Source organism: Mya arenaria, chromosome 16, assembly GCF_026914265.1.
Source record: "Mya arenaria isolate MELC-2E11 chromosome 16, ASM2691426v1".
Lineage (NCBI taxonomy): Eukaryota > Metazoa > Mollusca > Bivalvia > Myida > Myidae > Mya > Mya arenaria.
Window position 1 is genome coordinate 48900755 of NC_069137.1, and position 26461 is coordinate 48927215.

General features: G+C 36.2%; 1 protein-coding gene and 1 long non-coding RNA gene across 2 annotated transcripts; one reads left to right on the forward strand and one right to left on the reverse strand.

Moving 5' to 3' along the window:
- The first annotated feature begins 6399 nt into the window (after positions 1 to 6399).
- LOC128221127 (uncharacterized) lies at positions 6400 to 15840 on the forward strand. Its single transcript, XR_008258897.1, has 4 exons — positions 6400 to 6618; positions 13617 to 13705; positions 14214 to 14429; positions 15026 to 15840. It is a non-coding gene; the product is annotated as an uncharacterized LOC128221127 (long non-coding RNA).
- On the reverse strand, positions 8850 to 11619 carry LOC128221126 (uncharacterized). The gene is made up of 2 exons (XM_052929584.1): positions 11074 to 11619; positions 8850 to 10769 (listed from the first exon to the last, which is right to left on the reverse strand). Exons 1-2 carry the CDS (start codon positions 11404 to 11406, stop codon positions 9240 to 9242), a joined length of 1863 nt encoding a protein of 620 aa, XP_052785544.1. The 5' UTR covers positions 11407 to 11619; the 3' UTR covers positions 8850 to 9239.
- Positions 15841 to 26461: the final 10621 nt, after the last annotated feature.

The window sequence follows — 26461 nt, forward strand, 5'->3', positions numbered from 1 at the left end:
GTATTTAACTCCATCATTGTATTTAGCAATGTTATCAACTGCCATTAAATCCATATCACCCTGATCGTTCATACCCGCCACTTCAACACGTGGTCTTTTATATGTATGTCTCGCCTGACGTTGAATGGCATACGAATCTTGATTGTTGAGCCATTTCTGTATGAAATAAGTAGTAAATACTCTTGGATAGTTTTTGTTTAATATCCTGTGTAACTTTTTTGCACCCAAAAAGCTGCCTGCGTTTTTAGAATCGAAATAATATTGTGATAGGATATGTTCCTTTTGCGTTTTTTCCATGATTAAACATGATCATCGTTGTTAGTAGTTTATATTATGGGACACATGGGTTGTTAATTAAACTAAAGCAAGGAAATGAAAACATGTATAGATATAAATACATTTATTTGAAACTAAACATGTATAAAATAAGTCAGCATATGATCATACAAGCATGTACATACAATGACATACATGTACATAAAGTGAATTAAATATTTATTTGAAACATGCAAAAAGGAAATTCGTGAAGTAATAAATATAACAAATCATTTTACGCCACACAATGCCAGAGTTCTTAACTTCTCATCAATTCTTTTTTTTGAAGAAAAAAGCAGTAAAACACATACAACATTGCATAATATGTCCATTTTGTTGTGTTGTAAATATTCTTTTGCTCAACGTGATGGACGAAACAGTCGATCTTCAATGCGATTGATTGTCAACACCATTCTTTTCATTTTTTCACACCACCGCTCGGTTTTCATTATCTGCAGATAGTCATTGCTCTCTAGCAAATGTTTGTGTAAATCAATCATTTCAGAGGAAATGTTTGAAATGCGCACAATTTCTTCCCAACTTTGTAGTATATTTTTTTCATTAACTGCGTTTAGCATGTCACTAAAGTAACGTTCTATTTTATACTCATCATCACCAGGGAGATCCATCTGGCAACCATAGCAAAGTTGTCTAGTCACCATACCCATAACCTCACACAGTGCCTTCGCATATACAAAGTCAAAGTATGAATTCATTAGCGCGACACTTGTAGAAACTGGAGTATAAATCTCTGTAGTGTCCATAACATTCGTTTTGGAGTCACAATGTTCATTTTCATAAATATCTTGAGATAGTTCACTGCAATCCATGTTAAGTTTTTCTGCTGCGATATGATCACACCAAATGTCGATGAAACACTGAATGTTTGTGCTGTGTTGTATGTCTTTTATAGTTACATATGGTAACGGAAAAATTCAAATTTGAATTTTCAGATCATCCGGGGATATCGCCATATTGAAAACCCGCCAGAGGTTCGGTCCACGTCCATGGTGCTCGGGATGAGTCATTGGAGGACGAAGATCGGGTGTCCTTATGCTGCCATGAAATGTCGTTTTTATGATGTCCAATTATGTTCAAAAATAAACAACTTGGAGAATGTGTTTTATGTTCTAACAACGACTCGTCTCCTTTCTGCCACTGATGTAATCGCAAACCGCAAGAAAAACACTCTACTGTGTCATTTCTGCCAGTATAATAAAATCCTGCTGAAGATAATTGGAACTTGTTTGGTTCTATTTGAGGTGGCCACATGTCGAACGTTTTAAGTCTGTCTTGAAAGAATAGCATGCTTGGAGAACTATATTCAAACTCTAATAGTTTTGAAGTTGTCATTTCGACTGTCCGTGTAAGAATGAAGCCAATAACTGAACACTTTCCTTCATATCACAGAGAGTTTCAAAAATATCAAATGGTAATTGAAAACTTTGGTGACCCTTTTTAAATATTATTTTAATGCGTCGCTGTCTCTCTTTTACAACTATGACAAATTTGTCACCAAGTGTGCATGTAATTTCCCTTCTTATTGGTGACCAAGAGACATTTTCAAAACCAAAACCTCTCAAATATGTCTGCAACTCGTTAGAAAAACGTATCTGAGCTTGAGCCATTTTTTGTATTTTTTAAACACTTTAGACAACTGTTAAAGCACAGACTTACAATATCCAATTTGTTCGGTTTGTTATATACCACTATTGACAATCAAAAAAAAAAAATGTCTTGGACGTTGATTATTCTCGTACTATGGACTCGTCTTTAAGTCCTGTATATGCGGTTAAAAAGGGAATGAATTTACAACTATCCGGATATTCTTCAATCTCTTGATGGCTATTGTACTGATCAACTATGGTTTGAAAATTGTTAGTTTGTCTTAAAAGAGGTACCATTTTCTGATGACTCTCCTTAACCCACAAATATATACAACGAGCTTCACTATCGTTCCAGGGTAACATATTACCATTCTCATCCCAAAAGGAATCAAACATTCTCCTGTTTGAGTCATATGGTGTCAAATTATAACTCATATTAGCCGGTAAAACAATGGCTGCCAACTTCAATCGCAAAAAGATTAATACTGATAATCAATGGAGACCCAGTTAAACAATGACCCTTTGTCTTGGATTTTAAACAATGGTTAAACATAACCGCTAAAAGCGGAAAATCGCCAAATATGAACGCTAACGCGCGAAATCGATACCATTGTCTTCCCGCTCAATGTTGGTTGAGTTAAACTTTGAAAATTGTCCGCCAAAACATATACGTACGCATGCGTAGACAATGGAACCACCGACAGAACCACCGCACCACCAAACAAAATGGCCGCGAAAGTCAATTCCAAACTTGCGTATGCGCAAACAATGGAACCACCGACAGAACCACCGCACCACCAAACAAAATGGCCGCGAAATACCAATTATTATACTACTGTTATGTATACGGTGAATTAAAAACTCAAAGACATACATATGCGTACGGAGGGTATAAAACCAAACTTAAAACCCAGATTCAACAGCTCTAAGAATCGAATTCAATGCTCTGCGTACTCTTACTGAAAACTCTTACATTTAACACAGAACCCAACATAGCTTACAATTTTAAGTATGTGACGGAGGAATTTACAACCGAAATATAGGGTAATGAGAGTGGGGGACGCAACGTCCGCCACCAACCAACCTGGCATTTAAGACGCCGCAATTGCTCTATTTAGAGGCTGCATCGAGCATATATAAGTAAACATGTAAAATGTATTCCTTAGCCTTCTAAAACGATCATCTGTGGTAAGCTCCAGTTGATCTATCTAACACGACCATGCATATTAATCAAAGAGGCTTTATTTTGTTTTTTAAATACTGATAGATGCGTATTATATGAAAGTTTATAAGCTTCTTTGCACCAAGCCTAGAAGAGAAACACTATACTTATGGGGTGTTTTTGCATTGATTCAGCATTGAATGGTTACATTTTTTGTTGGCATTCACAACATTCCGAACTCCTCGGCCATTTTATCGAAAACAACCTCGAATGTATTTGGACGATTTACATACTGAAAAAGAGGTACGTTTATGTCCGCTGCAAGAAAATCGCGTCGTAATTTTATTTAGCAGTTAAACTTTAAGTCTTAACTCTTGGGAATCTTAATTATGTTTGCAATAATAAATTTCACTGGCAATTAATTTAAACTTCGATCAATAAATACAACTCTAAAACTTTAAATTTAATTAATGATATAATTCAAAAAAATACGAACTACTTCAACTGATGTACCGGCATACATCCGGAGTTGTTTTCGAAAAATATGGCCGAGGAGATCCAAATGCATTTACAATGCTTGTGATTTTTTTTTTATTAATTTATTTTTCAAAATTTTCCTGCATAAAGGGTCACACCTCCAGCTTACACAATAATCCATATAATATTTAAGATAATAGAAAATTAAGAGACTCTAAAAACGTCTAGTGGTGATTTGGTGCAAGAAGCACTTAACTCCATATTTAACACTGAGATAGTTTTAAAACGTTAACCAACGGCCAACGCAATACATACATAGCTTCTTTAATGAATGAATTGATATACATATATAGCCCAGTGAAATTTCAATGGTTTACAACCTATCACTGACCATCGACTAATTAACTCCCTTATTTTAAATTGACCCTTGCTCAAAAACAAGTTTTGATTGGACATTTTTAGAAAACCAGTTTGATGAGAGTCTTTGCCCAGAACAGGTCATAGTGGAAGACATGTTTGTTTTATGGAACAGTATTCACGAGGATTATAGGCAGTATTAACGAGTGTGATGGGCAGTATTCACGAGTGTGATAGGCAGTAATCACAAGGGTGATAGTATTAACGAGTGTGATGGGCAGTATTCACGAAGGTGTTAGGCGGTATTCACGAGGGTAATGGGCAGTATTCACGATAATGATAGGCGAGGGTGATGAGCAGTATTCACGAGGGTGAGAGGCAGTATTGACGAGGGTGATGAGCAGTATTCACGAAAACGATAGGCGAGGCTGATAGGCAGTATTTAAGGGGGTGAAAGGCGGTATTCACGAGGGTGATAGTCAGTATTAACGAGGATGATAGGCAGTATTTACGAGGGAGATGGCAGTTTTCACGAGGGTGATAGGCGGTATTCACGAGGGTGATAGTAAGTATTAACGAGGATGATAGGCAGTATTTACGAGGGAGATGGCAGTTTTCACGAGGGTGATAGGCGGTATTCACGAGTGTGATAGGTTGTATGCACTACGCTGATAGGCAGAATCAACAAGGGTGATAGGCGGTATTCACGAGGGTGTTAGGCAGAATCCACATGGGTGATAGCCGGTATGAACTACGCTGATAGGCAGAATCCACAAGTGTGATAGGCGGTATTCACGAGGGTAACAGGCGGTAGTCATGAGGGTGACAGGCAGTATTCATGAGGTTGATAGGCAGTATTTACAAGGGTGATAGGCGGTATTCACGAGGGTGATAGGCAGTATTCACGAGGGTGATAGGCAGTATTCACGAGGGTGATAGGCGGTATTCACGAGGGTGATAGGCGGTATTCACGAGGGTGATAGGCGGTATTCACGAGGGTGATAGGCAGTATTCACGAGGTTGATAGGCGGTATTCACGAGTTTGATATGCAGTATTCACGAGAGTGATAGGCGGTATTCACGTGCGTGATAGGCAGTATTCACGAGGGTGATAGGCGGTATTCACGAGGGTGACAGGCGGTATTCACGTGGGTGATAGGCGGTATTCACGAAGGTGATAGGCGGTATTCACGAGGTGGGTAGACGGTATTCACGAGGTGGGTAGACGGTATTTACAAGGGTGATAGGCAGTATTCACGAGGTTAAAAGTTTTTACAAGGATAATAGGTGGTGTTCACAATGGCGGTATGTAGTATTATTGCACCCTATGATACCGAAAATGAAAACACGAACATCAGGAAACCGATTCCTTATCAACTAGACAACAAGGAGTTCTTTAAAAGCGATGAATATATTTTTTGCTTTAACAATACAATGAATACATCAGTTGATAATGTCAATCAACCAATCATGCAGCATTAAAGCAGTTATTAAGTGACCATAGTCGTCAATGAAGCTTATGAAAAGAGGCGTCTTCAAAGACGATATTTGGCAAATAACAACATATGCTGAAAGGTTCCAGCGTTTGGTATCGTAGTTTTAACACTCATAATGATTTTTAACACTTAAGTTCGTCATACAAAAAAAATGCATTTACATAAAACATACCATTGATGTACAATGTTAGAAGACAATTCGTAATGATTTGACTCACATGTTGTGCACCGGGAGCCTGTTCAATGAGAAATTATATTTGTTACAATGCTATTTTCTTGTAAAATGATATAAGTACTTAAATGGGGTCGAACAAATCTTAGCAAAAAAACTAGATGAATAAAACAGGCAAATAAACAAACGGTGAACAAAACAGGAGACCTTTGTGATGTAGGCTAGCTAACTCTTATTCGAACCTTGAATTTTGACCATTACCATTAGGTTGTCTGTTTGTAAGATAATACAACAGTTTGTTATAAACGATATCTCATGGGAGAAAACCGCATGCTTCGATTTCATTGAACTATTACAAGAGTTGCTAATCTTAGATATACGATGGTATTGTTTAAGAAAATTATATTTAGAAATACATAATGGATACATATAAATATATAAAGACCTAACCATATACACGACCACAAATCATTGTTTGAAATATCCAATGCTTTTTATATCAATTCGAATGTTAGGCTTCAAGCCTGGTGTATAACTCGCTTAAAGTTGTACGTTCAGCGAGAATTTTGGTTATAAAACACAAAAATAACACAACTGTCGTGAAAAGGCATCCTTATTTTAGCGTTGTGCGAAATTTCGTCTCTAGATTCCAATCCGATGGCCTGATATTAACACGATTTTCAGACCATATTTATTTTTTGGTGGTTACCAAAAAATCCGCTATGGCCTACTCGGAGTTATTCCGAGCAGTTCCGAAAGCCTACGAAAGTAAACGGAGCACAAGCACGTGACAGTTATGAATAACCAATGAGGTCAGCAAATCAAAACAAAGATGGACAGATGAAAATGAAAAGAGAAACAGAGGCAGACAGAGATTGCCAAAATCGATCAGAAAGCGACGGTAAATGAAAAATGTAGGAAAGATATTGACGTCGATGGTTTATTTAGGCATTCATTGAAAGAAAAGGATAGCATTCAAAGCTTCAAATGGAGTGGGAAAATGGAGGGCGTGGAAACGAAACATCACGATAGGTTTGTGTTTTATCTTTAAATTTTACCTGATGTTTGAAAAACATTGATAGTTTATTTATTAACAGTCAGTAGGGCTATCTTTCGACACACTTTCGGGCGGGTGCACATACCCCATTTCCTTGGAGAACGGATGTACTTATTCGCCAAAATGTTAGTGAAAGTTCCTATTCAAAATCCAAAATAATTTCGAAAACAAACAAGAGCTGTCAGAGGCAGCATGATCGACTTTTTTCATTGCTATAATGCACCAGTCAGTTGTAACCACGCCCCCCCCCCGGTCCGGGGTATACTGGGGAAATGGGGCGTGGTTTTACCTTCCAGGTGGCCCCGCAGTACCGCGTAAATGGGGTGGTTTTATGTTCGCAAAAAATTGTGGGGAATGGACCTTACCTAGGGTCCCTGGGGTGCGGGGATTTTACCAACTGGTCGTCCCGGCAGGGCCGGGATTTTACCCGGGGTAGGCTGGAACGAAAGTCAAAGTCCCTGCTATAGAGAGGTTGCACGTTCCGTAATCAAATCGATAGCCGCCATCTTGGAGGGACAGACTGATAAGCGCAGCCATTGTTGACCTCCAGACGAGAGAAGTCAGAACTCGTTTGAAAATGGTAAATTCATGCAGTGTGTTTAAGTGTCATAATAAGGCAAACAAATCAGACAACAGAAAGTTTTTCCGGTTACCGGAAATTATTCTTCACCAAGATGACAGGACCCGAGAATTATCAACGGAAAGGCGAAGATCGTGGCTTGCGAGACTCGGTCAAGATTTCACAGGGAAAAACCTTAGCAACATCAGAGTGTGCTCAGATCATTTTATTTCAGGTAATATACAATAATTGCACTTAATTATGTTTGTTATTATTCTTAATTTGTTGTTTTCCTTTTTATTCAGTTGATTCAGATTAACAATATTCCGACAACAACATTATTCGTACCCGATTTCATTCGTTAATACGACCTACTGCACAGCACTTCAAAATTGTACTTCCTAGCTTTCGCTGATATTATCATGTTAATTTAAATATGTATGCCAACTTAAATAATAGAGAGGTATTTGTACGCAGATTGTGATATATAGTGATGCTTTTACATGACTTAGAATGTTCGTACTCAAAGTTCTTCACACCCAAATTATGACCAAAATGTCGATGTCAAATGTCTGAGAATTTTAACATTGAATGATTCACCTGTTTGGCTAGAACATAAAAAAAAATATGTGCTAAAGGAATGATATAATTTGTTTCATATGCTTGAATCATTTTAGCAGAACAATATTTTATTTTATACAGTATTTATTTACAGGGCAGAAGTCAGCATTGTATGGCAGAGAAAATCCAGACTGGGCACCATCAATCAACCTAGGATCTACAGCTTCAACACCATCCCCGCTAGTTGCAACAGGGCGTTTCGCAAGGCGTAGGGCTCGATCCGAGAAGTGTGAGGCTGCACGCGTGCTACTTTCAATCGGTGAATCATGTGAACCTTCACTTGAAGAGGAGGCTGGAACAAGCTCACAAACTGATTTGATCACCAAAGGAAAAAGCCAAATGTCTCCACTAGACCTGGAGTCCACAAGGAAACTTGCAAATGTGAGAATTCACGTTGAACGAGTCATAGGATTAACAAGGCAAAAATATACTATCTTGAATGGTCCATTACCAGTAGAATTTCTCTTAAAGGAAAATGGACAAGACCTTCCTGTTATTGACAAAATTGGAACTGTTTGTTGTGCATTGGTGAATTTATGTGATCCAGTAGTTGCTTTTGATTAAATGTCTTGATTTGAACTGTATTAAATAGTGTAAATATGCAGGCTGTCATGTTTAAATGCTTGTTAAATTAATTTTAAATGAATAAATTTGTTTTTAAACTTATCTCCTTAGTCAATGTTACATTTTTTGTCAGCATGTAGACAGAGTATAGATTTTCATACCTAACACAAATCATCTGGTCTTGACATACTAAGAGCACTGGTTTAGTATACACAGAGTGCAGATTCGGTAAACAATGAGTTGTGGTTTGTTAAACATTGAGTGCTGGGTAATACATGGAGCACTGATTTTGATTGCTATACAAACTACTCTATACATAAACAGAGTACTGGTTCATCATAGGAGTACTGGTTCATTATAGTTAACAGAGCACTGAGCCCTGAGACTTGGTTCGCTTAACCCGATTACCAGAGTACAGAGTACTCCCATTGTTGTAACAAACATGAAACCTTTTTTCTGCAGTTTTATTATTCAATGATATTTGATCATTTGCTCTTATAAGGCACAATTACCGGTATCATCTGAATATGCAAAATGCCAAAGAAAATTACTTCAATAGAACCAAATAACTTTAGATAACACAAAAATACATAAAGATGTCACAAAGTTGACAATATAGTCTATGGCATTTATTATTCTATAATAACTTATATGTGCTAATATTAAATTATTATAACTATGTATGATCAAAACTGCTTAATATGTATAAGTCGGTGCTAAAAGCTCTTTAGAGCTTAGGTTGTCCTGTTACACAATCCAACTTTGTAAATAAAATTTCCTTGACTTGCAGTTAATACAGATAAGTATGGAATCAGGTTAATACATCATAACACATTAACGTAAATCACTATTTCATTTCTTTGTTGAATTCTTTTTCTTCAACAATCCAGACTTTCGGCAGTCAGGACAAAACCATTTTTTCCCCCTAGGCTTTCGCTCAATTTTCAAGCATGTGAAGTGAAACCAAACAATATGGCAGTTTTCATCATCACAACAAATCATTTCTCCTGATTCCACTTGGTCACAATAACACCATGTCTTTTCAGTCTCATTTTGAGAAGACAGGGTTGGCTGGACTTCTTTTAGGGGCTGCACAGGCAAACCACATCCAGGAAGCTTTGAATAGAACTTGCCAACAAGTTCAGGCAAAATTGCCACCTTCATCAATGTTTCCGCCTTTTCACAGATTTCAGTCCATACATCTATGTCAAACGGAACAAGCTCAATATGTACTGCCTTTTCAGTCATAATCACAAAATGTATTGCCCTTATGCCAGTAACACCCATCTGTGTTTGAACCTGATAATAATAAGGGTGTTTATGGTCAAGCACCATTATTCCTTGACTGTTCCTTGTCAAACAATATTTTTCAGAGTCGCTGTCAAGGAGGCTTTCTTTCAGAGTGTATGGGCATTTGATTTCTAAGAGTGATGCCCCACAGCAATGACAATGTACAAGTCCATCAGGTGAAGCACCAATGTAGGGAAATTGTTCAGAAATGAATAACCCACACTGCTTAACACAGAAGCCCTGGTGTTTATCTTCCATGTACGTTTGGAAGTCATTTCTGGCAACAGGCTCATTCTTTGTCCCCCATTGTGTACCTGCTGTTTGAAATGTTTTATTCCCAGGATAACAGATGTCCATTATCAGTGATTGTGAGGGATTTGATGGATCAGTCGAGCAGACTTGCTTTGCTCTTGACGCAGTAATACGCCCTGCCCGATACGTTTGCCACAGTTTACTTTCGCTTTGGTTTCTTGTCACTTCTTCAACATTCGCTATTTGGTCCTTGGACACAGTCAGCTGTATGCCAGCACAATGATTTACAAGTTGTCCATAATTCATCATCATTGCATCTTTTGTCTTCAAATTCCCTAAAGGAGCTGGTAGGTCCATTTTGTCCTGTTTCGGTACATAGTCATCAGAGAATTCTTTAACTACAGACAAAATGGCTGGATTTCTCCCAGTAGCACTTAGTTTTGAAAAGAATCCATTCAGTTCTGCATCTGTTGGTGTTGGCACATCTTTCAGATGTTTCTGTGTTGTGGACGACTGCGGATAGGAAGGTATATCTCCTCCCACATTCTCATACTTTCTCTTCAGGGAACGCATTGATGTAAAATCAATGTCTTTAATCATGCTGTATGAGACCCCCTTCACAGCTGAAGGTATTATCCACCAGTTTGGATCTTCTGTTCTAGTGCGAGCATCACGGAGACGGACAGTTTCATCTATACTGAACATCAGGGAAGCAACATGTGTACAAACTTCGCCTAAGCCAGCCATGCAGTCACAGTGGGATGCCAAGATTGAACCATTTTTCTCTGAGATGAGCCATGGGTTGAGCGGCTTCTCCTTCAAACGCATGGAATGTAGAACCTGAAAAGGACATAAACATAAATTGAAAATTGTACAAAGACTGAAGTAGTCTTTAACGATGGTGCGGAGGGGTCTGGCCTTGATGGGTCGGGAGCCTTTTAACTTCAGCGTGAAAGCAGTAAAGGGCCTGAAGTGGCATAACACACCGGGGTAGGGAACGGTGGGTGGGGCTGGGGTTAGGCAAAACAAAGCCACCCTAAATGTATTCAAAAATAAAACAACTAAATATTAATTTAAATGTTACTAGGCATTTGTTCGCTATGTATATCAAACATGACAAAATTATTGAATACAGTTGATTTACCTTTCCAATCACGACATGCCTGTCTCCAACAACTGCAGCCTTCACCTCAGATACCCAGCCACACTGGGCCTGCACATAGCAGTTGAGACTCTTGTAGGCCTTTAGATCATCCTTGGAGTAGGGGCTGGGTGTGAATATTAAATAATTCACAATGTCAGGGTAGCTGATGGTCGGCAGTAAGGATTTATCGTCAGAAAATCCCTTTACAAATGTTGCCTCGTACGGGTCTTTGTTGTCAATTAATTTCATTTTTTCTAGGTACCTCGCTTTCTCTATCGCACTCAAAGTCTCTCTATAGAGTCTCTTTTCGGAGAGCGAGTCCATAGGCTTCATACTTCACACTATAAATGTTCATATAACTCTGCTATCACTTCAAATCTTAATAATAATCACTTGTTTACTTGTACGCTACATTTATCTGTCCCTCCAAGATGGCGGCCAAACGGTGCGTGGGTAAAAATCACCCACAGGTGCAACCTCTCTATTCCCCGGACCTACGTAGTCCAAATAATTGTACGTTGACGGATTTTTTTTTTAGATTTTTGATATGGCAAATCCTTCACGTACAAATTGTTTAGTATCAAAAGTGGGTAGTTGTTCCGATCAGGATTCCGGGTTAAAGCATATAGCGTCTATAAAATAACATAAAAACAAGAAATATTACCAGATAATGTTATTTTATATTAGTTCCGTACACAAAAATTAAATATCCAACTTATAATAATGAGTTTGACGGCTTTTCTTCATTTCATTCTGTCAAAACATAACGATATATACATGAAGGGCACCTGCAAGGCTTTAGGGCACAGTTTTAAATCGCTCGGAACATTTCGACCATTGGCCGAGTTGTTACGATTATATAACGAGGTCTATCTCGAAGCTTTGTCGGAGGAGGCCGAGTTATTACGATTGTATGATATCGAGTTGTTCCCCTTCGCATAATTGTTGTCTTTGTCAGTCAACTTTCGTTTTATAGGAAAGGTAAACAACTTGTTTTAATGCATTAAATGCTTGTTCAGTGCAAAATAACATTTCACTTACATGGTAAAATATGAATATAACTCTTTATGATCAATTTCAACCATAAAATACATCACTTAAAACAATTTCAATATTTTTTAAACACCCCCGTTTTTTGCACATTCCCGTTTAGACGTTAGGGATTGGAAGAATCCCGTATAACACGTCTATTATTTTAGACTACGGACCTACGGGGCTGTGGTTACAAATGACTGGTACATAAGCATTAAGGATTTCAGCACTTGCAATATCAATATGGGGGGCACACCCCACACCTAACCCCATAACTTCCTTGTTTACTGCCTATTTCAATGGTACTGGTACACTAATAAGCAATCCGGCATACTTTTTTATTGTTTTGACATTTCTTATCTTCTCCCTGTACGCTTAAGTAATAAAAATGGTCAAAAGACTCGTTGAAAGTCATTCAGGTGGCATATTTTTATATAGGATTAAAAAGAAATAAATTGCCCAAAATGTACCTTTTCGGACTAGATATTATGTACATTTCCTAGGGGGTGAACCTGGCCGTTTGCCATCATTGCTGACCAGAATTATTCAGTTCGGGGGGGGGGGGGGGGGGGGGGGGGACACACGTTGAAAGGTTACAACCCCTGAGTGACTCCAATCTTGTGTCAATTACTGGATCCGCCTTTGGCAGGCTTTGGCAAAACATGCCTGGATCACTGTAAAATAAGATTACTTGCAAAATCCAGAATTTCTAAGTCAAATGTTAAAAGGGCAAAATAGTTGGCATCATATACAAGTTAGAGATATTGTCAAAAACTTGAAAAAGTCAAGCTAAATCCAATAGCAACTGCAATTCAATTGAAAAGAACAATTGTATACAGCACATTTATTGGCATTTCAATATATGTAATTTGTTTTGAAATATTTTCATTACCAAAAAATTGCATTTGATGTCTTTTTTGACTAACTGAAGGACCTGAGCCCAACCCCCAAATGTGTAAATACAGCCCTTCAATAAGCTGTGATAAAGCATTCCTTTGTTAAGAAAATCCATTCCTTTTGACAAATGGTCGAAATTAACACAAGCCAGTAAGCCATGCACTGGTAAAATGCCTCGGGTCTTACCCAAATTCTGATTTTTTATAGTAGGGCTTGTTTGAAATTTGATTCAAAGCTAAAGTATACGAATCAGGGCTTCTTCATCAAAAAGTCTAATTTCAATGATTGTTTTGATCCTGCTCATGATTGAAATGGCATTTGAAAAAAATATTTTATCATTTTTATATCAATAATATAAGAACCTGGCTTTAAATAGAAATTGGTACATATGTGATACTAGTTAACATGTTAAAGGTAGTCCATCCATCTTTTATGCAAAAAAATAATGCAAAAAATTATATTTCTTTTCTTTTTATATTTCTGTTTTGTATATGAACTCTACAAAATACATGTACCAAGGGTTTAATTATTATAAGATAAATGATTTGCTGAAATTTCTATATAAACATAATATAATAATAGTTAATAAAAATTTACAGTATTTTGGGTTTCAGTATCTTTTGACATGACGCTTCAAGACTCCGATGTCAGGAGGCTGGTGATGTCACAGATTTTAACCTGGCTTGAACATGCCAAGTGTACTGTAAGTACAGTTTTTTTGCAAATATAAAAAATATCATTCAAACTTTTCAAATATAGAAAATCAAAGGCAGCGTTTCATCAACTCCAAAATCTCATTTTCTATTCATAAGTGTTAGAAAGGCTTTAAGGCAAAAAACATCATACTTTTTGAAAGTAAGTATGAATAACTGCACTCACCTCTTTTGTCAGCATATCTTATATCACTGGTTTCATGATATAAGCTTAAAAAGTGGCTAATGAATTCCAAAACAAAAATTGAAATAAAATATGTTTACACAGTCCATAGGTGAGAATGCAGCTTTAAAAATCATGAAAAGGTAGAAAAGAGGTTGATATCCTTTTTATCAAATAAGGCCTGATATTTGTGTCATGAAAATGCAGTGATTTGAGCTTGGAAGTATATGTTGGTATATTGATTAAGTATTTATAATATTGATAATTAACATATAACATTTATTGATGATATAAGTAGATAAATGAAAATAAAATGAAATGCTATTTATTTTAAGGGCATCTCAGCTGTTCTTCTCCATCATTTGACGGATGAGCATGAGTGGCCTCCCCCGATTCAATATTATGAGTAAAGTCATGGGCCATTGAGCCAAGAGGAGAGGAATTCACCATGGCTTAACAATAAAAAAAACACTTTAGTACCCTTAAAGCCCTCAGAGTGATTGTCCTTGACAACCACCTTCCATCAAAGATGCATACTATCTAGTATACAGGTAAATAAATTTAATGTACAGCAAGCTTTGACTCTTTTCACATCTTATATTAGTAGAAGTTTGAAGTTATACCCTTTTATATATTATTATATTAAAAATCAGGGAATTCAGGCTATTTATACAGGAAACAAGAATAAGCATTTCATAAAATAACTACATCATAATTCATGAAATTGAAATGATCTGATCACATTTTCAGGCTTAAAAGCTGCACTCCCACAGTTTGAACGTTTTGACAACTTTTATTTTTTTTGTCTTGGAACGAGCAGATTTTTATATTTAAGTTAAAGAAAGTGATGTTTATGCATTTAACATTATTTTTCGAACGGAAATATGAAAAACTGCCATCTGATTTTTTTTGTCAGCAATCTTATATTATTGGTTTCCAGATATTCTCGCAAAAATGTGCTCTTTGCAAGACAAAAAAAATAAAAATGTAAAATTTGTATATCTGTGAGAGTGCAGCTTTAAGTCTGGTTATAAGTGGAAATATTTATTTCGATAACTATCTTACTTCTAGATAATTGTGCGTGTGTGTGTGTGTGATGTGGTCAAATCTTATTCTGTAAATGAAACATTTCTTGTTTTGTATGCAGACTAAACCGTGCATGGAACAATAGAAGAGGATGGCAATATTCCCCAGTAAACGCAGTGAAAGAAAAAAGACCTATCCATACAGAGTCGCTGAAGAAACTGATCTTCATGTGTCACTTGACCAACAATTTTTCGATATGGGTAGAAAGGCTGTTATGGAGAAGCACTATCCTCGACAAATCTCTAGCCACCTTGAACAGTTATCTCCTTAACCAAGAAGGGAATTGTACAGCGAGCAAGAATCTAGGTTTAATAAGAGACATTTCTAGAGGTTTACTATGTGCTCCAATATTCATGAAACTTAATGACAATGGTCTCATTGTTGTCTTGTTTGAAACTAGGTCACATGTGGAGTGAATGGAAGTCACTTGATTTTATTTTTAAAACATTATAGAATCAAACCTTGATATTGCTTTGTAAGATTACATGTGTTCAAACTTAGTGAGAATGTTCACCTTGATGAAATGTTAAGGGAGATCAAGTTTGTCACATACGGTAAAAAATATGGTCACTTCTTAAGAAATACTTGGGTACTAGAAGTAAAATATGTACTCGCAATCATGTAAATTTGTGTGTATATTTGTTCTCTTCAGCTTTATAAGTCGTGTTACCTGCGACATTCTAACGCATTTTAAGTATTTAAAAAAAGTTTGATTTTATATTAAAGTGGATGGAACTTGACCAAAACCCTTTGAAAATAGGGTATATCAAAAGCACATAGGATACTTTGAAAGTTGAACTTCATACATGTATATTGATTTATATGTGATGATTATTTTGGTGAAGTTCTCAAAAATAAACAAAATGTCAAATTAAATTTTTGTTTTTCATGGAATCTTTCTGTAAAAGAAAAAAAAACACAACATGTAGACAAGTAAGCTTTTAGATAACTGGGCCAACATTAGCATTTCTTTTAAACATTAACTCTCATTAACTTTTGACATTATATAGCTCCGTAACAACAGTTTTATATAAGTGACACTGGCTAGAAATAGTGATGTTTGCGAGAAATGACCACAATCACAAGATAGAGCATTTATTTGAATAACATCTCTACCTTACCTGCCTTATAATTTTGGGGATGTTAACCTAAACAAACGTTTTTAAGACCATTTCAGAACAGTGTTGCGGTTGGGTATTTTGTAAATTGACTAGCATTTTCAAGAATTCATCTGTTTATATTAACTTTCAAAATATAATAAGCACTTAAGGAGCAATTGTCACATACCAGCAAATCATACATACTGACCATTCCGAACAACTCTTCGGGTGCATATAGAAGCAGCTCTTTTTTAGCTCACCTGTCACTTTGTGACAAGGTGAGCTTTTGTGATTGCCTTTTGTCCGGCGTCCAGCGTGCGTCGTCCGTCAACAATTTACTTAAAAGACATCTCCTCCTTAACCGCTGGGCCAATATTAATAAAACTTCATAGGGATGTTCCTTGGGTGGTCTTCTATCAAAGTTGTTCAAAGAATTCAATTCCATGCAGAACTCTGGTTGCCATGGCAACCAAAAAGAAAAACTTTAAAAATCTTCTTCTCCCAATACACAAGGCTTAGGCCGTTGATATATGGTAGGTAGGATCACCAAATGGTCCTCTACCAAGATTGTTTAAATTATGGCCCTTGGGTCAAAATTGGCCCCGCCCCGGGGGTCATGGGTTTTCTCTATATGTTTATAGTGAAAACTTCAAAAATCTTCTCCTCTGAACTTAATTGGCCTAGAGCTTAGATATTTGTCATGATTCATCGTCTAGTGGACCTCTACAAAGTTTGTTCAAATTATGGCCCTGGGGTCAAAATTGGCCCCGCCCCGGGGGGTCATGGGTATTCTCTATATGTTTATAGTTAAAACTTCAAAAATCTTCTTCTCTGAACTTACTTGGCCTAGAGCTTAGATATTTGTCATGATTCATCGTCTAGTGGACCTCTACAAAGTATGTTCAAATTATGGCCCTGGGGTCAAAATTGGCCCCGCCCCGGGGGGTCATGGGTATTCTCTATATGTTTATAGTTAAAACTTCAAAAATCTTCTCCTCTGAACTTACTTGGACTAGAGCTTAGATACCGGTATTTGGCATGATTCATCGTCTAGTGGACCTTTACAGAGGTTGTTCAAATTATGGCCTTGGGGTCAAAATTGGCCCTGCCCCGGGGGGTCATGGGTATTCTCTATATGTTTATAGTGAAAATTTCAAAAATCTTCTTTTAACTTACTTGGGCTAGAGCTTAGATATTTGGCATGATTCATCGTCTAGTGGAACTCTACAAAGATTGTTCAAATTATGGCCTTGGGGTCAAAATTGGCCCCACCCCGGGGGGTCATGGGTATACTTGATATGTTTATAGTTAAAAAGTTCAAAAATCTTCTCCTCTTAACTTACTTGGACTAGAGCTTAGATATTTGGCATGATTCATCGTCTAGTGGACCTCTACAAAGTTTGTTCAAATTATGGCCCTGGGGTCAAAATTGGCCCTGCCCCGGGGGGTCATGGGTATTCTCTATATGTTTATAGTTAAAACTTCAAAAATCTTCTCCTCTGAACTTACTTAGACTAGAGCTTAGATATTTGGCATGATTCATTGTCTAGTGGACCTTTACAAAGATTGTTCAAATTATGGCCTTGGGGTCAAAATTGGCCCCGCCCCGGGGGGTCATGGGTTTTCTCTATATGTTTATAGTGGAAACTTCAAAAATCTTCTCCTTTGAACTTACTTGGACTAGAGCTTAGATATTTGGCATGATTCATCGTCTAGTGGACCTCTACAAAGATTGTTCAAATTATGGCCTTGGGGTCAAAATTGGCCCCGCCCCGGGGGGTTAGGGTATTCTCTATATGTTTATAGTTAAAACTTCAAAAATCTTCTCCTCTAAACTTACTTGGACAGAGCTTAGATATTTGGCATGATTCATCGTCTAGTGGACCTCTACAAAGATTGTACAAATTATGGCCTTGGGGTCAAAATTGGCCCTGCCCCCTTGGGGGGTCATGGGTTTTCTCTATATGTTTATAGTGAAAACTTCAAAAATCATCTCCTCTGAACTTACGTTGCTTAGAGCTTAGATATTTGGCATGATTCATCGTCTAGTGGAACTCTACAAAGTTTGTTCAAATTATGGCCCTGGGGTCAAAATGGCCACACCCCGGGGCTGATGGGTTTTCTCTATATGTGCTATAGTGAAAACTTAAAAAATCTTCTCCGAACTCACAAAGACAAGTAATGTCTTAATTTAAACTGGATAACATATTTAGTGCATATACCAATTTTCAATATGGGCCACATACAACAATTAATAACAAATATACATATATAGATACGCATGTAAAATCAAGTAGTGACAAGAGCTTAGATATTTGGCATGATATATCATCTAGTTGACTTGTACCAATATTGTTCAATCTTTGGCCCTGGGGTCAAAAATTGGCCCACCCGGGCGGTCATGGGTTTCCTTATATATATGTATATGATGAAAACTTAAAAAATCTTCTTCTCCGAAACCAAAAGGCGAAGGCCTTAGATATTTGGTATGAAGCATTGTTTATCGGACCACTATTAAGATTGTTCAAACTTTAACCCTGGGGTCAAAATTGGCCATGCCCCGTGTTCATAGGCTTAGGTTTTTATTATTTGTATATAATGGAAGAATGTGCAATATATGACAGGTGAGCGATTCAGTGCCATTTGGCCCTCTTGTTTACTATTTTGCTTACACAAGTTATTGGATATATAAGATTTGAGTTTTTAAATCAAGAAGAAGTCAACAAACTGTGGGATCTTCATGGTTTTATTTCAGTTATTTACTTCTTTGTGGGAAAGTGTTTTTTTGCATTAATCTTTGTTCTACTTAAGAAATGGGCTGTATCAAAATTGAGCCTGCTTTAGGTCCATTTTATTATTTCTAAACAAGGTTGAGAAAGGTATGACACATTTTAAAGATAAAATGTGAAATTTGGATTCAAACAGACATATTGCTTGAGTGTCATTTGAAAGCGTTTTTAAACAGAAAAACAAGAGATGTTTGTCAAACATATGAACCCCCTCCCCTTGAGGAGCGCCAAGTTGTCAGGCTTATTCCGCAAATTGAATTATATGCAAAGACTGAAATGACAGCTGACTTTGTCATTGACATTAGATGCCTTTGCGGCAGTTTTAAGATTATGACCGTTCAAAGTGTGAGGATAGTAAGTAAAGTTCTAAATCATGTTCAGATGATGACTGATATTTGCAGATAAAAATATATCCATTCAGCAGCAGGAAATAAGTAAATATGACAAAATACTTAATCATGCATATAGGTTGACCTCTGACTTCAAGATCTATAAGATCATCAACTGGTCACCCCCAACCTAGATTGCAAGTTTGAGAACCATGGGTGCAGGCATTGTCAAGTAATCACACGAATATGCTTTCAAGGTCACTGTAACCTTCACCTTTGACCTGATTACCCCTGAAATCAAAATGAACCATCTACTGGTAAAGCCAAATTCCCTTATCATGTTTGAGAGCCATGGGTGCAGGCATTGTTGATTTATCACTCGTTCATTCTTAACGCACTTTCGTCACTTAGGGCCAATGACTCCTTAAATCAGTTATGGTCATACCCAGCCTCAATGTCAAGTTTGATGATCATAGGGCCAGACATTGTTGTGATATCACTCAGAGAATCTTTGTTAACCTTTTCAACTTAAAGGTCACTGTGACTGTTACCATTGGCCCAATGACTCCTAAAATCAATAGGGGTCATCTACTAATCAGGCCCAGCCTCCATGTCAAATTTGATAACCATACCGTACGTTCAGGTATTTTTGAGTTATTTCTCGGACAAGCTTTAACAACTTTATACCATTAAAGGTCACTGTGATCTTGAACTTGGACCTGATGACCCCTTAAATCAATAGGGTTATCTACTGGTCAGGCCCAACATTCATGTCAAGTTTGATAACCATCTGTCCTTCAGTTGTTGAGTTATCACTTAGACAAGCTTTGGTCTACCAACAAAGCTGCGAATCGTCCGACCAACATGTGCAATGCAATATACCCCTCTTCCTCGGAGGGGGCATAAATATATACAATAACATGAGTATACATAACATGCAGGTTTTCTGGCTTTCAAATTGAAACGAGATAATTACTTAATGACAGTTTAGCAACCAAAGACAGTACAAATCAGTATTTATAAAATAACAAGTCATTCACAAAAGTATACAAAAATGACCTGATATTGTTTATATCATATTTTAATATTTAAGAAAATCAAGAGAACAGATACGATCCGTCTGCAAAAATTGTGTTCATCTACTGAACCCTCCTTTGCACAAGGCCAGTGTATTGTTCTTAGGGAATCGGGAAGGTTTCCTGGACTCTCCACACAACATAAGGGAATAGCCCTCTTGTCACCAGCCCAAAAATAACTCTGTGTCAGAACACAATATAAGTCGCCTAGTAGCGGTTGGGTTGCGCCTGGTCCTCCTCATCAATGAACACAAGAAATCCTGCCTCATCAAATGGGCAAGGGTTAGAACTTCTTCATTCAAAACAAGGAGGTCAGAGTCCTGAAAGAGGGAAGGTTTATCAAAAGTCAGTAGCATAATTCACAGATACTAAGATTAAAAATAAGAAATATCCAGTGATGTGCTACTATTAAGTCATACTTACTTCAGTACGAATGTTCAAGAAAGTTCTCAGCACTCACCTAAACAGGAGTGCTTTTAATAACTTAGTAGATACAAACTTTGCCAGCATATAAAATAGCTTTTAAACGTTTATAAAATAACACTGCCCATATTTCATACATGCCAACAATTCAACTTGGTCTGCTAGACTTCCTATGAAGTACAAACATGCAAATGAGTTGTCAAGTATCCATTTTTCAGTACAAATTTTCAAGAACTCATTAGCAGTATTAAATAATGTAAAACCAGCTTTTAAATTCACATGAAATGTTATAATATTGTTCATAAATATCAACTTCATTTAACATTTAGGTACACTCATGTCTTAGATCTATACTGAATTTTAGTTTCTATAAGGTTCTTATAGCAGTTTGAGAAAGACTGGCCTCCCGGCGACAACAAACTTTTTAACTCTGCATTGAAATGTCCCGGCAGTTGAAGCACACTCAAACCAGCTTGGAGTTCTACTCCCTTCCTCAGACTCTGGTCCAGCACCTCTAATACGAGCATCATGAATCCTGGCTCCATCTTGATGACCCTTATAATTGCTCCCTGAAGTTGCAGCTTTGTCAGCTTGCTCACTTGTTTCTAAAGATAATAAATAATATTACAAGTAAAATTGTACCTTTAAAATAGCGCAGCGCTTTGTTTGGCAAAAGGCACTAGACATTTTGGGAATTTTGAGTCGCGAATATTCCTAAATAGGGAAATTTTACAGTTAATAAAACAAGACTTTCAGTCTCCTGCAAATAGAGAATTTTTTATAAATAAGTTTATTTTCCCGTTCAAAAGACCTTAAATGCCTGAAATATCAATACTTGGGGTATAAATATCTTTAGCAATAAATCATGACACAAAATATTTCATACTGATCGATCTCTGAATGTGATGAAAATCAATAATTTCTGATTTCATATATTTCCAAAACTTTAGATTACATAACACATGGTTAATTAGGATGCTGAATGAGCCAGTACAGGTAAAAAGACTTCCATAAAAACGTTTGTTTTTTTTGCCTTTGTTTGACTAGGATTTTTTTCTGAAGATTGGGAAAAAATATTGTATATTTTGCTTTGGGAATGGGTCTGATAGTCTGAGCTGTGGGTACTATAGAAAAAGCCCTGAAGCTGACTCTCATTATTGATCAACTTGTTTACATTTATTCCAAAACAACAAACCAGTTAGTTGTAACCATGACCCCCCCCCCCCCACCGGTGCGGGAAGCAGGGACTTTGACTTTAGGTCCAGAAAATATCCCTGAACTGCTGGTAAAATCTGCAACTGCACCCACGGGGATCAAAGGTAAGGCTCATTCCCCGCTATTTAAGCACTAGACAAAACCACCGCATTCACCCAGGTTCACATTGGAGGTAAAACACGGCCCATTTCGCCGGACCTGGGGGGATTGGGGGGCGTAGTTACAATTGACTGTTGCATAATTCTTACATGTTCACATTTCAATTGCAAATACTGACATGTTTTGGAAACTTGAAGAACATTTGGGAAGTATAATGGCAATTAAAGACAAATGATATATAAGAAGTCAAAACGGTCAATTAGTGAGAATTCAGCTTTAAAATATACAATATAAAAAACAATATGGAAAGGAGTACCCTCCAAACATAATTGTGTCCCCCCCCCCAAACATATTAATTATTACTTGATCAACTTGTGGTTTCACTTATGTGAAGTGTCAAATTATAGAGTGATCTAGTTTTGGATTCTTAATTCTCTGCATCATTCAAGTACATTCAAATACACATTTAAAATGGATTTCTAAGATGATGTACGTGTTATAAACTTACGCTGTTGTTTTTTTTGGGTTGGCTGTGTTATGGTATTTGAATCGACGGATCAGGCTCATCAACATTCTCTTTTAATATCAATTTGGGATAAGGGAATGCTTGGAGGTGACTGAAAATACAAAAATAATAAGGGAATGCTTGGAGGTGACTGAAAATACAAAAATAAGAATTGTATCTATACTGTACAGTAAATTATCTCGACTTTCCAATAGACCATAATCCTTTGCGGCATGGTGACTTCCGGTTTATTTCCGGGTTATGACGAAGTACAATAACAGCGATAAATACGGACAAATTATCATTCCAGGTTTGTTATAATTTATTTATTTTTATTAGATTTGTTATTTTAATGAGTTTATATTACATTATTGTGATATGATTTGAATGTCATGAGCTATAAATCGCTTGACTGTTTACTTGGACAGTTAGTTCTGGTGGGTGGGGTAGATGGTTCAGAAAAGACTGTGCAGTTACTATTCTTATTGGAGTATTATAAACAACAAATTCTCATCTATTCTAAAACATTTGTTTTCAAAATTAACACAAATAATACATTAGTCTGTTTTACTATCTGACAGTCATAATCTAATGAGGAATCTGTATGTACATTACCAGGTATAACTAATAGTCTTATGAATGAACATAAATAAATCATCATCAATATAAATTATGATATTTATACTGCTGTGTGTATTTTATTACTATGTAATAAACATTTTACTTCTGAATTATTTGTTATTTTCAAATATTATGATGGCCACCGGACTAGTCGCATACCCCCAGGCCTGGAATTAAATCGGGTTCCAGATTGTCTTAAAACCCATTCATAAATAAGTCTGAGAATAACTTACTTTTTTTTATAAAAATATGCTTTTTATGTTCCATTCCTTTCTTTACAGATATGCTTCAAATATGCTGATGTTACCTTCTGAGATCATTACTTTCAATGAAGAACATCACTACAATTGGTTGGGCTGCTAGATTGGTAGCAACGTGATGGACAGCTAGTACCTGACATGCTATTGTTGGTTTGGCATCTATTGCTTACTGGGCCGCTATATTGGATGGACCATACGTGTTGGTTGAACAATTATAAATGGTTGGACTGGAAGTGTTGGTTGGACCACCAGTGTTGTTTGGACTGCTTGTTGGACAGAATGTGTGATAGACAACTAGTGTTATTTGAATCACTGTTGGGTCATATTGGTTTGATTCCCATTGCTAGTACTTGTTGGACTTGTTGGATCTCTATTGTTGGTTGAACTGTTGTTTTTTGACTGTTATTATTGATATTCATACATGTATAATATTTAACTGCTTAGTATTCAACACTTATTATTGTTATCATAAGAAATATTATTATTCAAAAATCATATAAATATATAAAATTAAATATTTTTTTATGTCCTTGTACTTTAGTTATGTTTTACATTTACAATGTGCATCATAATGTTTTATTATATGAACAACTCTTTTATAGATATTTAAATAAACATTGATTCTGTACAACCATTTTTTGTTTCTTTTGCTACAATTTGTATGATTGTGTCAAACATTTTCTACAGAAATGATAAATTTGTCATAAAAAAGCACAGCAAAAAAAATCAGAGCTCGTGGTAACTTCTTTAAATGCTGATTCTCATCAAAATGAATAAGTTGAATTGCATCATTGAATGTATGATTCTTCATTAAATTTGATGAGATCTCCTGCCAATTGACATTTAGGGACATGCACCTTTAAAACTGCAATCTTACAGATTAACTGATTAAATCTCAAGGCTGTTTGAATTTGGGCCAAGAAAATATCCGGCCTACAGCACTGCGCTAACGACACCTAGGATTATTGACTATAACAATACTAAAGTAACATGATAGGGAAAAGCTCGAACCAAGGGCTGCCGGAAAAAGCACGGTGCTCCTACAAATTAAGTTAACCGGGTGGCTAGTTATTGCCCACAAACGTTAACTCGATTTTATGTCTTTTTAATATTAACCATGGGAGTTTACACAGTCATTGGAATAAAAAGATCATAGACAATCATATTAATAACAACGGTATTTTTTACAATTTAATAATAACATTAAACATGATATAATTCAATAACAATAAATTGTCCTTGGTATGCAATAATCCCTTTAAAGGTTCATTTGCCAAGGGTAAAAAAAAACACATCTTGCTTCTTTTTGAAAAATCTCTTGTTCGACTGCTATCGGCTATAAAATGTTGTTTCACATCCTGTGTCATAATTTTAAGTTCTAAATGTCTACTTTTTGTACCAAACATTTAAATTTATGTCACTTTTGTGCATTTCTTTAATCCTTGCAGTCAAGGAAAGTTTTCATTCATATTGACACACTTCATTTATTTTATCTCTGTTCTTGAACCGATTCTGTCTCTTGTGTTTTGCACAAAAATATCTTGTAAAACCACTGATATAGCAGGTGCTATTAGATCAATGGTATCAACTGCCTACTCCTGTTGAGCATCAACTTGGCGGAATGAAACATCCAGAATGGACATCTCTGAAATAATAAATAGTTTTATCATCATCCAACTTAGCCAGAAAAAATAAAAAGACTCTTAACTGTTAAAGCTGTACTCTCACAGATATAGAGTTTTGACAACTTTTTTTATTTGTTGTCTTGGAAAGAGGCAATTTCTGCGTAAATATCTGCAAACCAATGATATAAGCCTGCTGACAAAAAAAATCAGATCACCGATTTTCATATCTCCATTTAAAAATTATTATTTTATGGCTAATTTTAAAAGCGTTACTAAGGTTTAAGAAAAATGCATTAAAAATTATTTTATTTACTTAAAAATGAAAATCTGCGATTCAATGTTTTGTCAGCAGTCTTATATCACTGGTTTTCTTGCACGTTTGCATATATTGGCAGTCGAAGACAAAAAAAAGAACAGTTGTCAAAATGTTTAATCTGTGAGAGTGCAACTTTAAAATCAGTCAGATATTTAAATAGTTACAATTTACTAGTACAATATTAATAAACTGTTATTTTAAGACCTGCATATTTGTTTACATACAGCACAGCAGTCAGTATTTAAATGCCCTTCTTCATCACATTTAAGCTTCATTTACTTGACTGTTTTGAAGTTGCAGATTTTAACAATTTCACACTAATTGCAACATATCATTCATTTAATTTAATAACAACTCAACAAACCACAATTGAATGCATACTTCATAACAACCAATATGTATTTGAAGTCTTTGAGAACTACTATGGAAGTCTTTACCATTATATTTGTTATTTTACCCCACCCACTTAAATGTGTACTGAAGTTGTGTATAAACGTCGAAAACTTCATTGACATTTACAAAAATCGGTAGATATTTATAGAAGAATGTATAACCTGATGTTCCTAACATGTTTTACTCACCTATCGATCTATTTTGCCAATTATGCTCTTCCTTTCACTCGTATCGATAACTAGGAAATTGAATGCGGAAATAAACCGGAAGTCACCTTTGTCGCAAAGCATTATGGGCTTCTGGAATAAGGCGAATGCAGATCACTACGTGATTTACTTTTAGTTTCATCTTTTTTACAATAGAAATAAGTCAATCAATCATGAATTAATGGTCCAGAAATCAAATGCACGTTTACTTACAAGTATGCGTTGCTCCAAACATAATACTGTACGATATCTATGATAAATTAGGCGCGATTGAATATTAACTTAATTTTACCCCACCCACTTCAGTTACTGTAGACATGCCTTTTGATTTATGGTAGAATTTAGAAAATATAAACAATAAAATGCAAGTTCGTTCATTACCTCATTAAAAAGTCGGTTAGAAGTAAAATAAAATAACGCTCTAACCTCAAGAGTAACTGGTAGAAACATTTCTTTTGATCATGTTGGTAGCTGAATGAAAGTCGCTATCGCCAGTATCGGTTGTTTACATACGGGCGCTTCATTCATGTATTATGCAAA